Here is a 13,038-nt window from a genome sequence, read left to right on the forward strand (position 1 = left end):
AATAAAGTTCTCAAAGATAGTTGAATAACATCATCAGTATACCTTTCTTAACTAATGATTAGTCTAAATTCTTGGTCAGTGCTGGAATTTTTTATTTTTGTATTTATTTTTGCAGAACTAAACAGAAATAACAGGCAAACATCTGGCTTCACTGGAGGTAAACACGTTCGATCCACAGTCAGGAGGAGGCTGGCAGATAGGGGGAAGACTCGTGAGGTTTGATTGAGAAGGGTTGACTTGTCTCTCCAGAGGCTGACACACACACACACACACACACACACACACACACACACACACACACACACACACTGGTAGAACATGGTTCTGTTGCAGCGCTGCGTTTTTAAGAGGATTTTCCAGTTTTATTCAGGGAATGAAGGAAACACCAGGAGGCTGCTGCCTGCTGCGTTTCTCAATGCTGCTGGCCACAGGAGCAACTCAAGTAAGTGACTGAATGTATATCAAAAGTCCATTTTACTTCAATACATTTCTTATATTCTTTTACACACTCACATTGTGCGACTTTTTCTTTTTCTTTTCTCAAAGGACTAAATGACACTTTGACATGTGGCTTAATGTTTAACCCAGAAATGTACCGATTAACAGAAGAACCCTCAGTTTGGAACATGTAATGATGACATATGTGTTTTTCTGCAGATAACAATAATGTATGTTAAACATTATTAACACTGAGTCTGGTTTATATGGGCTAAACAGGGACAAATAAACACGTTTTCTTGCCAAACTCATGGGGTCATGGACTGGAACTGGGTTAAAGGGTTAAGATATGCTGGTGAGCCAGTGACCTGCGCATTCTGCGTAATACTCAAAAAAAAACACAGTAGACTAAGTCACCAGAACCTTAAACTCAGAAGGAAACTTCCATCCAGCTACTGAACGAGTCCTCCCAATAGTTTTCTATTGAAATGCCTGTAGAATGAGTTCCTCCTGTGGCACATCACGCGTGTGTCTAATTGATTGGATGCAGTCATTCATTAGCTCCTGCTGCAGTTACTGTTCTGTGCTCAACCATTTATCTGAACACATACAATACCTGCTGTGCATATTGCATTCCACTCTCTGAGGGCAGTTCATGTGTGTTTGTTGATGCCCCCCCTGCATGTTGGAGACTTTAAGTCAATATTTGTCCTCTTCCTTGTAGGCTACTAATATTGGCAGTATGAAAAAGTTCTGTCTTTACAATTTTAAGGTTCTTGTACAGTAATTAACTTGGTCAATTACATTTTAAGCTATACTTTACACTTTTACTCCACTACATTTCGGAGGTATTGTGCGTTTTACTCCACACATTTATTCGTCCGCTCTGGTTAGTGACTTTCACAAATAATAATCAACTAAAAACTGATGATTATATTGTTCAAGATGAACCTACACAACAGCATATGAAGTAGCTGAATTTATCAGCTGTTATGATTAGCAATGCTTACAAATGAATGCATCAATGCTTTCAATCTATATTTTGGAATAATGAGTACTTTAAGTATATTTTAATTTCAATATGTATATGTAGCCTACAGTGTAAGTACTTTGTCTGTTACTACTCTGTCTGATGTCTGTCCCACCAGCAATGCCAGACGTAAGGGAGCGGACTCTTATTGCTGTAAAGCCAGATGGAGTTCAGCGTCGTCTTGTAGGACAGATAATTCAGCGGTTTGAGCAGCGGGGCTTCAAGCTCGTTGGACTGAAGATGTTGCAGGTAAAGAAGTCTGAAATAAATGTGTTTGGTTATGTTGTGGTGGTGTTTTATCTGTTTATTTTCTAACTGTAGCTGTCTCTGTTGGGAAGGTGTCTGATGATCTCCTGTCTCAGCACTACTGTGAACTGAGGACGAAGCCCTTCTACCCCAGCCTGCTGCAATACATGACCTCAGGGCCTGTTGTTGTCATGGTGAGGGTGTCTCTATGCTTCTTTATTTAATCCTTCCTTTGCATTAGGTTGACGAGCATGAAAGGTGTGTTTTAAAAAAAGAATGCTAGAATATCATATATATCAAAAGACACAGTATTTCAGGTGTAAACCTGCGACAAATCTCTGCAAACCTTTCATATCCTGTTTTTGTGTGTGCTTAAGTGAGTTCTTTTATTTTCATTTAGGTGTGGGAAGGGCACAAGGTAGTCCAGACGTCACGTACAATGGTGGGACATACTAACCCAGCGGAGGCCCAGGCAGGCACAGTCAGAGGAGATTTCAGCTTTCATGTCAGCAGGTAACATGATGTCATTTGATCTCATTTTCTTAACAGTAAGTTTCAGGATTAAACAACACCCTCATGAAATCTTCTTGATATTGCATGTGATTTATCTGTGTTGGAGGTAAAATAAGGATGTGTGTTGGTCATTTAAAGGAATGTGGTTCATGCCAGTGATTCTCCGGAGGGGGCACAGAGGGAGATCCAGCTGTGGTTTCAGAGAAAGGAGCTCCTGAACTGGGACTGCTGTGACCAGACCATCACCTGTGAGCTGTGAAGACGTTTAGACCTGCAGTCTATGGACTAAGACCCAGACACAGCGAGAATCAGTAATACTACCTCTTCTCCAGCTGCTCAAAGGTCTGTCCCTTGTGACAGTTATTGAAAAAAGACAAGTCATTTCCAGTGTTCCTACCAAATAATTTACCTCAGTAAGTGCACTTAGAGTCTGAAAGATTTTTGTTGAAACAAAGAGTTTTAATTTAATAAATCAAGCTATATTAGCAACTACACACATAAATGCATAGCTGTGACATCCTTCATTGAACAGTGACAGTAGGAGGACACCTCTGGTGTCAGGATGTGTGTGGTAATTGGATAGAGTGTTTTATAAATATATGCAAAACATTTAGTTGCAGTGTGGAGCCATAGTGGATTAACTTAATTAAACATGAATGAATTGTTATTTACAGCTGACATATAATGCACATGACTAAAAGCGTGTCTAACATTAACGATCAATTTGATTTGTGTTTTTTTAAAGATCAGATTTGAGTTCTATTACACAATAAAGACAAAGTAAGATCTAAGTTGATTTGACAAGTTTTCACTGATTCATGACTTCACCCCCTCGCTGCTATGTATGATGATCATGCACAGCTGCAGAAGGCTAATAGATTCACAAAATATTGCAAAAAGGTTTTAATCACAGAGAAATAAAATCTGAATTATATGACATATTTTAACAAATCCTTGCTGTGAAGTAATAATAAATAATGAGTCAAATCTATACTTTTATGTTATTAAACAAATATATAAGTATATATATAATTTATATAGAAATAAGAGGCACACCAAAAACCTTTTCAGCAAAGTGTTGAAATATGTGTGTAATTATTCTACTTGAATGAAATTGTGTTAATTGTATGTAAATCAAGTGCATTTGTGTATTTGAAATTGTTAAGTAATCCTCCTACCTCTGTTTAAAAGAAGAAATAAATTAGGGTGAACAGTTGCAAGTACAAAACTTTGTCAGGAATTGTCTGAAATGAAAACAGTTCATAGTCTAGTCAAAATCAAATAATGAATGTTTACACTGGAACACTCTGGTCAATGTTATTTGTAAAATGTCCTGTTGCTGTCAGTGTGAAAATGTACTGAAGTAACATGATGATGATTTACCTCCGCCTGCTATTAATGGACAATCAATGATTGAGATTTCATGTATGTTGACATCTTCAGTGTCACTTTTTTAATTCTTCATGCACCCAATATCACTGATTAAATTACTTATCTAGAGTTCTATCTAAAGTGTATGTTTTGATCATATAACAGAATATGGAAAGAAGGTTAGCAGTAAACTTAGATATGGTACAAAAATACACATTATTTAGGTTTTATTCAGCAATGTATTTCTGTCAATTTATGGCAGCAATAAACAGTATTGTTACTGTTTTGCACATTATGTCGTGATATTCCTCACAGCTGAAGTCTTATTGAAAAACACAGAATCCATAAAGCATCATACAAAGATTCAACTGAAATTGTGTATTCTTCATGTATCAGTTGAATTTGTATTTGTTCTAAAACAGCTTATGTCTGTAACAAGCGATATTGTCTTAACTCAGATAGATATGCGAGCAATAAAAACACAGAAACAATCATCTGACTATCCTCAGTCATAAACATTTTTAACCAAATTCACTTTCCTTGTAGCTCAAAACAGCAGTTTCAGTCCATTGTTATTAACATAGAAATCTAAACATCAGAATGTTATAAGGTTAATGGAATTGCATTTTTCAGATGTTACCAAAACAAAGGATGATAGAAATATTGAAATTGTAAAAAGTATAATATTACCAAATGGTAAGAATAGTAAAACTCTGGTAAGAACTTCTGTCTCAAAAACATGTAAAAATCTAAAATAGTAGTTTTAGAGAGACTTTACTTTTAACACAGCTTACATATGTTTACCAATCTGTAGCATATAGATATAAAAGCATGTATGATTGAATATTATAATCCATTATATATATGCAACACTACAGTTCTCTCCATTGACCTGTTTCAGTGATCATTCTGATCAATCATTCTCTGAGTTCAGGCCAATCTTCAGCTTTTGCTTCTCCATCACCGTCTCTAGTTCCGTAGCTTTGCGCACATCCTGAGTAGGATACAAGATAAAATATGTTTTAACTAAGAAATATTAATATTGATAATAGTTTATGGAAATCCTTTAGTACCAGTACAAGAACAAAAAGGCTATCTATTAACTAACAACTGTAAAATCTACCCATCTGCAACTAGCTATGAGCTTTTTAAGAACTAATGTGAACAGTGTAACAGTGTATTAAAATGACACAAGTCTGTGCATAAGTCAAGGCTGAACAAACAACCAAGGCATAACCTCACAAACACACACATCAACAGTACACACACAAACACAGACACAAAAAACACCCGACAAACCTCGAGAAGGGCCTTCTGCACCATAATTTGGCTGTAGACTCTTGTTCCTTCTTCTGGTGTCACCGTGCGGAGCGCCTCCTTATTCAGGGAAAAAGCTGCGCTCCATTTAAAATGCCCAGACTCTGAACAGTCCTGAAAGAGGAGGAAGAAGCAAAGAAATCAGTATATGTGACTGTTCAGCTTAAGAGAGCTTTCATTGTCAAACATTCACCTATAACCTGAATATGAGTACCTTTGTCAGATAGAAGAATCCAGTTGTACAAATTGGAATAATCTCAAGAACATGTACACTTAAATCATCTTATTTTCTTGTTGTGATATGCCCCTCAGCATCCTCAATGTCCTCATAGCTGATTGTTTAAGTTCAACTTCAATTTACCCCTGGTCACAGTTAATGCAACTATGAGGAACTTTCATTATGTGTTGTTTTTGGCGGCCCCTGTGGACAGAAGCAGTAGTAATTTCTGAGCTCCACTGTCTGTTTAGAACAACCTGGGTCTCCAGCAGCATGGTGTTGGTCTTGGCTCTTCTTAAGCTTCTTCTTCTGGGCAGCACTCAAGGTGTCATTTACTTATTTAAGTCATAAAGAGGCATCAATATTAAAATTAGACTGTTCCATAACCAGTTACAAGCTCCTCATAGTCACTTTAAGTTGCAATGCATAAACATGCCAGGGACAGTTGGCGGCGCTATTGTGCACTGAATAAAATCAGCTGCTTGTGCTGCATGTATCATGTAACAGACTGTTCAGATATCTTTGATTTAATTGATTTAATTATAAGTTCTGCAGACTAGCCTTGTTCTCAATCAGGTGTTTGTCTGAGCTTGAGTTTCCTCTGACAGTGCACACTCACTGTTGACTGAAGCCCTTAGTGTTGAGCCAGGCCTCCACCTCGGCTGGCAGTGAGTGGTAGTTCAGGGGAGTAGTGTCAGCTGTGTGGGGGGTCGACAGCGGACGGACTGAGCCTCTTTTCCCAGCTAACCGCTGAAGAAGCTCATCATTCACTATCATGACTGCAAATATAATACAGACAAAACTTCATTTACTATCAAAGTTTTACATTTCTTCAGTTCAAGATCAGTGCTCAACCTCCATTTCTGATGATTTTTAGAAACACCACATAGAAAGAGGTCTGTTTATGGCCGGCTATCAGTTAAATACCAACCAAAATACCATTATGTTGAAGACGTCAGCGTCCATCTGACAGGGGATATAGAGATACAGCAGTGGAAGCATTGCACTTAGCGTCTTCCTCTTTTAATTGAATGCATACCAAAGGCTAGAAAGAAGCTTATTCAAAAGCTATGTGTCTGCTGGAGACGGGACTTTAGCAGCACTTAAGTGACAGATGAGAGACAGCGCTAACTGCACTGCTGTTATATGGTGAAATAACTTAAGAAGCTCCTGGTATTCAATAGATTTGTGAAATGATAGTCCCTCTTATGTTTGTTTTCCATTGCTGATATTCAACATGTAAGTGCATGTTACCTCGGTCACTGTCTTCTCCCTGTGTTGACGGTAAAACCATGCTCTGTGGACGCATTGGGCTTGTGGCTGTGGGACTGGTCCCAACTGGGCTTGATGGAGCATATGAGAAGTACTTTGTCGGAGTGGAAAGAGGCCTCTGTGGAAAGGTAGGAATGAATAGAAACGTTGAGATTGCATGAGGCAAAAAGCCAAAGTGTTTGGAATATTTGAAGCACTGGCACAAACAATAGCACTCTGTATGTGTGTGTTGTGTCTGTTTCTGTACCTTTGACTCTCTGCGTACCACTGGGTTGTCTCTCCCAGTGTTATTCAGAGCAGACAGAGGCTCCAGGATATTAGAGGGGACAAATCCTATCTGGTCAAAGCGATTTTGACACTTCCACCATTTCTTGGACCAATCAATGACCTAAAAGAAAGTCAATGAAGTGTTGTCATACATTCGAAGAATACATCTACTTTTACAGGTGGGTTCCTAATTCTTATGATGGATGTGTACCTCTAGTGTTTCTCCTTGTAGCACAGAGAGTTCACTGCTGTTTCTAGCCACAAAGTCATAACTGCAGCAGTAGAGTCTCTCACCCTCTGGTGGGAGCACATTTCCTTCTCTGAAATAGAAATGTTGTTTAAAAGATATGCAACATTAAAAAAAAAAAAAGAAACCATTTCACAAAGTTGAGTCAGATGTCAGTAATCTTAATCTCTAATGTGAGAAATTGACTTTATAATGATTTGGTAGGCATTGTCACTTCTGCTATGAAGACAGAATTATGCCTTCTGTAATGCTTTTCCCGAGGCCTACAGACTTACACCTCCTCGTTGCCTTCACCAGGATGCTCTGCTGTCTGTCCAGCTTTGTCCTGTGGGATTCTTGACTTCCTACTTTCCGTAAGGGCATCATGTTTGTGCTGTGACTCGATGGGATCTTCACAAAGCTGGCCTGTTGAGTCATAGGACTGAGGCTTCCAACCATCCAGGAAGACAGGCGAGTATGGAGCTACAGACACACTAAGGTGCGAACTGAAAAGAGGGCAAGAGGATATTATTAGAGCAATACTCTCAAACTAAAATGTACACACATACACATAAACATAAACACACACACCAGGGTGAAGTCCAGTTGGGCCCTAATGAAGTCCACAGCTCCTTGTCCTCTCCCCTTAGCTGCTCCTGGAGCAGTGAAACAGCCCCACTGGTCATAGCAGGACTGACCACCGAGGCTCCTAACGCTGGCCCTCCAGTGGTTTTCACCATCTGTAAAAGAAAGGGTTGCTACAGTCAGTATCACAGAGAGAGTGAGAGAAAGAAATAATCTACCAAAATAAACATTAGAATGACTCACCAATCTAAGAGGCATAAAGATGTGATGCAGCAGCTCTGGTGCATCAGGCTGTGCAATAGATGACTTGAGCCGGTCCTAAATCAACCAGCAAATTGGGTCATTTACCTTTTCATTTTCAGCGTTTTTTTATAAAAATGTGCTTGTACATTTACATAGTTAATCAATTATCTATTACGACTAGTTTAATCTCACCAGCAGACTGAGGGAGTACTTGATTTTCTGAAAGATGTCCACAAATTCTTCCTCTGATGGAGGGCAAGCTTTCAGTTTCAACAAATCATCTGCACACAGAGGACACAATTACGGCTACAACTTAACAGGATACGCATATCTAATTAATGATTAACAGGAAACGCATTACTCCACCACAAGCTTGTTCCAACAAGTACTCCTACAAAACAAAGCCTGCGGTGGTGACTAATAACAATCTTCTATTTCATTATTAATACATTCATAAGCTCATTGCCTTTAGCCTTATCTAAGATCACACCTATCCCAGCATACACTGGCCAGGAGCCTGGGATACACCCTGGTCATGTTGCCACGACAACACATGGTGAAGACAGATCGACACAAACATTCAAACTCTCATTCACACATATGACAGTTAGGATTGGAGAACAACTCTCACTATCTTCGTCCTTCTTCTTGCTCTTTCTGCTTTTCTTTTTCCTTCTTTGGTTGAGAACACTCTGGGCCTCAGCTGTCTGCTGCAAGCGTGCCATGAATCGCTCCACGTCGTCAAAGCAGTGGTTCATAAACTCCTGAAGAAAAATACGTTAACAGTTCATTTTACTGGTAATTTAACAAATGAATACTGGGTCAAACAACATACAAGCAGGTGAAACTAAAATGCTGTCATATTTTCATGCATTCTATTTAAATCCAATGCAATAACCCTGCAATAAGTACATTTGTAATGGTTATACTGTGAACAATTTGAGTGAATGAATGAGGCAGTGATACATTTGCAATCTTCTAAGGTATTCCTCTTATTTTGTTCATCACATTGGCGAGTTTAGCTGATGATGTCGGCCTGGTCACCTCAAACTTCCAGTTGTAGGCCTTGCCGTATACTTAAGAATGAATCAAATCCCCTCTTTCATACCTGTTACAGGCTCTTGTTATGGCAGTTCTTCTTCTAACTACAATTAGTTTTAACATGGCCATTGTAGGGCTGCTAGAAGTTAGTGGTTAATTGTAATATCTGTAATCACACAAAGGTCAACTCAAAGTCTAAAATGATATGTTAGTTTTGTTTAAATTAGTTCCCTGTACATATTTTTTTCTATTCTGAGAATGCATTGAATATTTTACATTAATATATTTAGATTTCCTCTGTTCGAAATTCAAACAACACTTTAAAGGCATTAAATTGTCTTTTTGCTCTTCACCTACTGCACCAAACTTCAAGACTTTGTTATCAGTATGCAAATATTTCATTTTATCACCTTATAATCACTGCTGTTATGTTTCTTCTGGTGTATAGACAAAGGTTGCTGTCTCGATTGTGCATAAATACCGGATGCGCTTTAGAAATGATAAGGAACCACATACTTTCTTCAAGCTTTTTTGCACAGGTTGCCTCCTGCTCTCTTTTGACTTTAAGCTATTATTGATTATTTGTATGCAAACCCTTTAGTAAGTATACACGCATAGACAAATAAAAACCTGATCTATGCAAGTACGTACCAATTCTCTCTCTGCATTCATTAGAGATATGTAACTTGACTCCCCAATGGCAGCATTATCTGAGCAGAGGAATAACAAAGCCTTTAAAGCAACATTTGACATATGTACAAAAACACGAAGCCTGCTGTATTATGTCAATATCAAGAAGCAGGAGAGCATACGCAGAGAATGAAAATGTGTCTTTGTGACAACAACACACGCTCACACGTATGCATTAACATTAGGCAGATGGTTATACTGTACCTCTGTCAAAATGTGTGTAGACGGGCAGGCCACCAGGAGGATGCTGCTCCCCTGGAATTAACATGACTCGGACACCTGAATGCTTTCTAGGGGCCACCGGAGGCGGTGATGCAGACATCTGTTTTATGTGGATGCAGACAGAGTAAAATCATGCATATACATCAATAGGGGATAATGCTAATAATAATATAAACTTTAGGTAAACGTGTACCGGTATTTCACAGTTTGTGTGATGTTTCCAACACCTCATTTTCTGTTTCCTGGGAAATGCATTATCCCACTATATGTTATATCATTATTACTTAATGTGAATCATACCTTGCTTCTTAAATGTTTTAACTTTTCTAATTGGTCTGACCTATATGTGTTTTAATATAGTCAAAAAGGATGAATAACAGTTCAATATAGCCACATTCCACAAGGTGATTGTAAGAATGCTGAGTATTCACACGTCTGAGTTCATTTAAGTGACACCTGCCCACGACAGGAAAAACCACTATCATCAGATGAATGGTATGCAGATGACACAACCACCAAAACTTGCTCTAAAAGTTTACAAGCTGAATCCAAAAGTTAATCATTGTAGCTTTGCATCTCTTTTGCTCATCATTCTTCCTCTCTCATCACTCGTCTTCCAACATACTGTTGAAGCAGTTAATATGGCATAAACTATTTCAATCATTTTCTCATAAAAAGGCTTTCACAAAATTACAATTAGAAAATATTGTAACAAATCAAGATAAAGAGAAGCTGCTTCAAAAGTCTCCTCTGAGCACCGTATTACTGACACAAACTGTCCACAGGTGTAGCAGTCTCTCAAACACACATATACAGTCATACACAAACACAAACACACACTCTGCATAAAGTTAACGCGTAGAATCGAGATACATCACTGTACCTTTTAGTGCGGTTTGAGTGTTTAAATCCAGGGCACAGAGACCATTCCTCGTGCTGGGTTGTATGAGCACTGAGTTAAGATACACAAGGACGTCCCACTCTTTTGAGATATGCAGAAACGAGAAAAACAAGTCTGGCTTTCCTTTTGGAGTTAATCTGTGTTGCTTTCACTCTCCTCTGAGCCTCCCATTTTTCTGAGCTTCTCTTTCCACATAACAAGCATTTCTAGCAACAACAGCCTGTGGCTTGAGCCGAGGGACTGATGTGACCTGCAACTCACGACAGTCCAGGATTGTAATGCAGTCGTCCTCAAACTCCCCACCTCCACAAATTCATTGACATCGAGCTTTGTTTGAGACTAGGCAAAGATAAGGCTCACAGGTGAAATAGATGCACAAAAGTGTGTCAATAAAAACAAATAAAAGATTTGTATGCATTCATTCTTTGGATTATTCTCAAAGGAGAAATGGGATTTGTTATGTCAGCTACACTAATTTGACTAGTCATTCAAAACAGGACATCTTGGATATCTCAAGATTACAGAATAAAAAAGAAATCATTCTCTCAGAAAAGGATTTCAACAATAAAAACAGACAGGAAGATAAGTGCATTAAATTATATCTGACAAGGTCTGGTGAAACATTAAATATCTGGTTTCTGATATTTGTTCTAGGGCACTATAATGCTGCTGTTATGATAGATAATAGAGGATGTGTGTGTTCTTTAGCACCCCGGCCAAACTCAAGTTTTCTTCTTAAGATAGAATGGAGTCTCCATCATACTTTGAACAAATGCAGCCGGAAGTCACTTAGCTCAGATAAGATCAGATAAGCTCAGATAAGCTCAGATAAGATAAGACACTCCCTGGGTAGAAGTAAAGGAGGTAGGATCAAACTGAGCAGATGGTGAACAGTGACCCCAACTGGTTGTAAGCGGTCAGACATCATATGTTTGACTGTTGCACAGGTCCGAGGTTATAAACAGGTGGTCAAACTGAAAATCAAAGAGTTGATGGTATAAGCAAGTGTAGAGGAGAACGGGGCCGCCACACAAATACAAGCAAAATGGATTCAGCTCCTTGATTCATGTTTTCTGCACGTTGTTCCAAAAAGCCTTGAGTTTTGAAATGCATACTGAAGACATTAACTTCAGTATGCATTATATAATATATAATATACTGTAGGTACCACTGTTGACCCTGAACTATTAACAGCTAGTATACAAATAATTGGTTTGCAGGATATCTTGTTATAAGACATAAAACACAGGCATTTCTATCTCTTCCTCCGAGAGTCTTCAGGTCAGCTGCTCTGAAAGGATCCAGTGTCGACGAATAAAACTTTCTATGAACAGAAAGCTTTCTAAGCAACTACCTTCACCTGGCCTGAATTAAAGCCAGACTACTAAATCAAGTAGTCTGCTGAAGACTTTTTTATTTTATTTGTTTAACTTTAAGTAATTTGCATTTATTACTGCCGATATAACAACAGGTCTCATCTCAGCTGAAGAGCCTTTCAGTTGATCCCCACAAGTAGTTTCAACAGGAGGAAATGTCCCCAAAAACTGTGCATTTTTCAAATGGCAGTTAAAATATTATCCTCATCATAACTTGCATGTATCATGTTGCTTTAAGGGTATGCGTACATGTTGTAAAAATAGAAAAAAAATACACAACAGAGGACTCATGTTACAGATTGTCCTCCAACAATGTGCCCGTATTACTTTCTGAATATGATTAACGTTAACCCATGTTTCCTCACTCACTTTAGATACACTTAAATGGTGACTTAAGAAAATCTGGTCTGCTGCCAGTAACACAGGGAACATAAACTTGAATTCATGCCATTGTGGTTTCCTGGATTCATTCATTTGTGCCAGCCTTTAGTGTCCACCAGGGAGTGTAGACAGTTTTATGGCATATAGCCAACAGGTGGCTGAAAATGTTCCCTACTGCTAACTTGTTTCTCTCATAGCGGGTGGCTTTTGTTTTGTCAGTGTTCCATACATTGGACACAAGGATCACTTTCTGTCCTAAAACAACTTCTAGAGTTACACATGTTTTAATACCAAGCCAAAGAATATCCCTTCAGTTTTTTAGGATTACATTTTTGATATCTCGACATGTTGATAACTTCACACAGTAAATCTCTTTTACTCCACTTCATTTGTTTGACATCTTCTTTGCAGATTAGATTTAACACATACCATTCATAAACTATAATCCATACACCCCCATCCCTCCAGCTGCATCATCTATCTGCTGTATGGGACCTCTCTGGACAGTTATTCTCCTTAAGGCTACTGGAGTAGCACACTCCTTTTTACTCTCACAATGGAGCCTAAATGATTGTCTACATAGTTTAAAGTTTAAAGCCCTCTATTGAGTGTTCCCTCCCCTTGATCTTGCAAAAACAATCAGACAATTCAAGGTGCTAATTGCATGAGCTGATGGAAGTTATTTGGGTCTTAATAGGAGAT

The 13,038-nt window shown here is 38.5% G+C and overlaps 2 protein-coding genes across 2 annotated transcripts; one reads left to right on the forward strand and one right to left on the reverse strand.

Moving 5' to 3' along the window:
- Nucleotides 1-203: 203 nt before the first annotated feature.
- On the forward strand, nucleotides 204-3,727 carry nme4 (NME/NM23 nucleoside diphosphate kinase 4). The gene is made up of 5 exons (XM_054606858.1): nucleotides 204-442; nucleotides 1,587-1,717; nucleotides 1,807-1,908; nucleotides 2,115-2,227; nucleotides 2,366-3,727. Exons 1-5 carry the CDS (start codon nucleotides 319-321, stop codon nucleotides 2,484-2,486), a joined length of 591 nt encoding a protein of 196 aa, XP_054462833.1. The 5' UTR covers nucleotides 204-318; the 3' UTR covers nucleotides 2,487-3,727.
- Nucleotides 3,728-4,334: 607 nt separating this feature from the next.
- Nucleotides 4,335-9,778, reverse strand: eps8l1a (eps8 like 1a). Its single transcript, XM_054607217.1, is given in 14 exon segments — nucleotides 4,335-4,592; nucleotides 4,898-4,992; nucleotides 4,995-5,029; nucleotides 5,752-5,911; nucleotides 6,387-6,522; nucleotides 6,652-6,792; nucleotides 6,883-6,991; nucleotides 7,194-7,403; nucleotides 7,489-7,637; nucleotides 7,726-7,800; nucleotides 7,918-8,006; nucleotides 8,357-8,489; nucleotides 9,418-9,476; nucleotides 9,661-9,778. Coding segments are annotated over 14 exon segments (1,590 nt in total). The 3' UTR covers nucleotides 4,335-4,511.
- Between the last annotated feature and the right edge of the window lie 3,260 nt (nucleotides 9,779-13,038).

The sequence above is a fragment of the Anoplopoma fimbria genome, chromosome 11 (assembly GCF_027596085.1).
Source record: "Anoplopoma fimbria isolate UVic2021 breed Golden Eagle Sablefish chromosome 11, Afim_UVic_2022, whole genome shotgun sequence".
Taxonomy (NCBI): Eukaryota; Metazoa; Chordata; class Actinopteri; order Perciformes; family Anoplopomatidae; genus Anoplopoma; species Anoplopoma fimbria.

Coding starts and splice junctions, on each gene's coding strand:
- nme4 (XM_054606858.1), top strand. CDS start 319: ATGGTTCTGTTGCAGCGCTGCGTTTTTAAGAGGATTTTCCAGTTTTAT. Junction 443..1,586: donor TGGCCACAGGAGCAACTCAA/GTAAGTGACTGA, acceptor CTGTCCCACCAG/CAATGCCAGACGTAAGGGAG. Junction 1,718..1,806: donor TTGGACTGAAGATGTTGCAG/GTAAAGAAGTCT, acceptor TCTGTTGGGAAG/GTGTCTGATGATCTCCTGTC.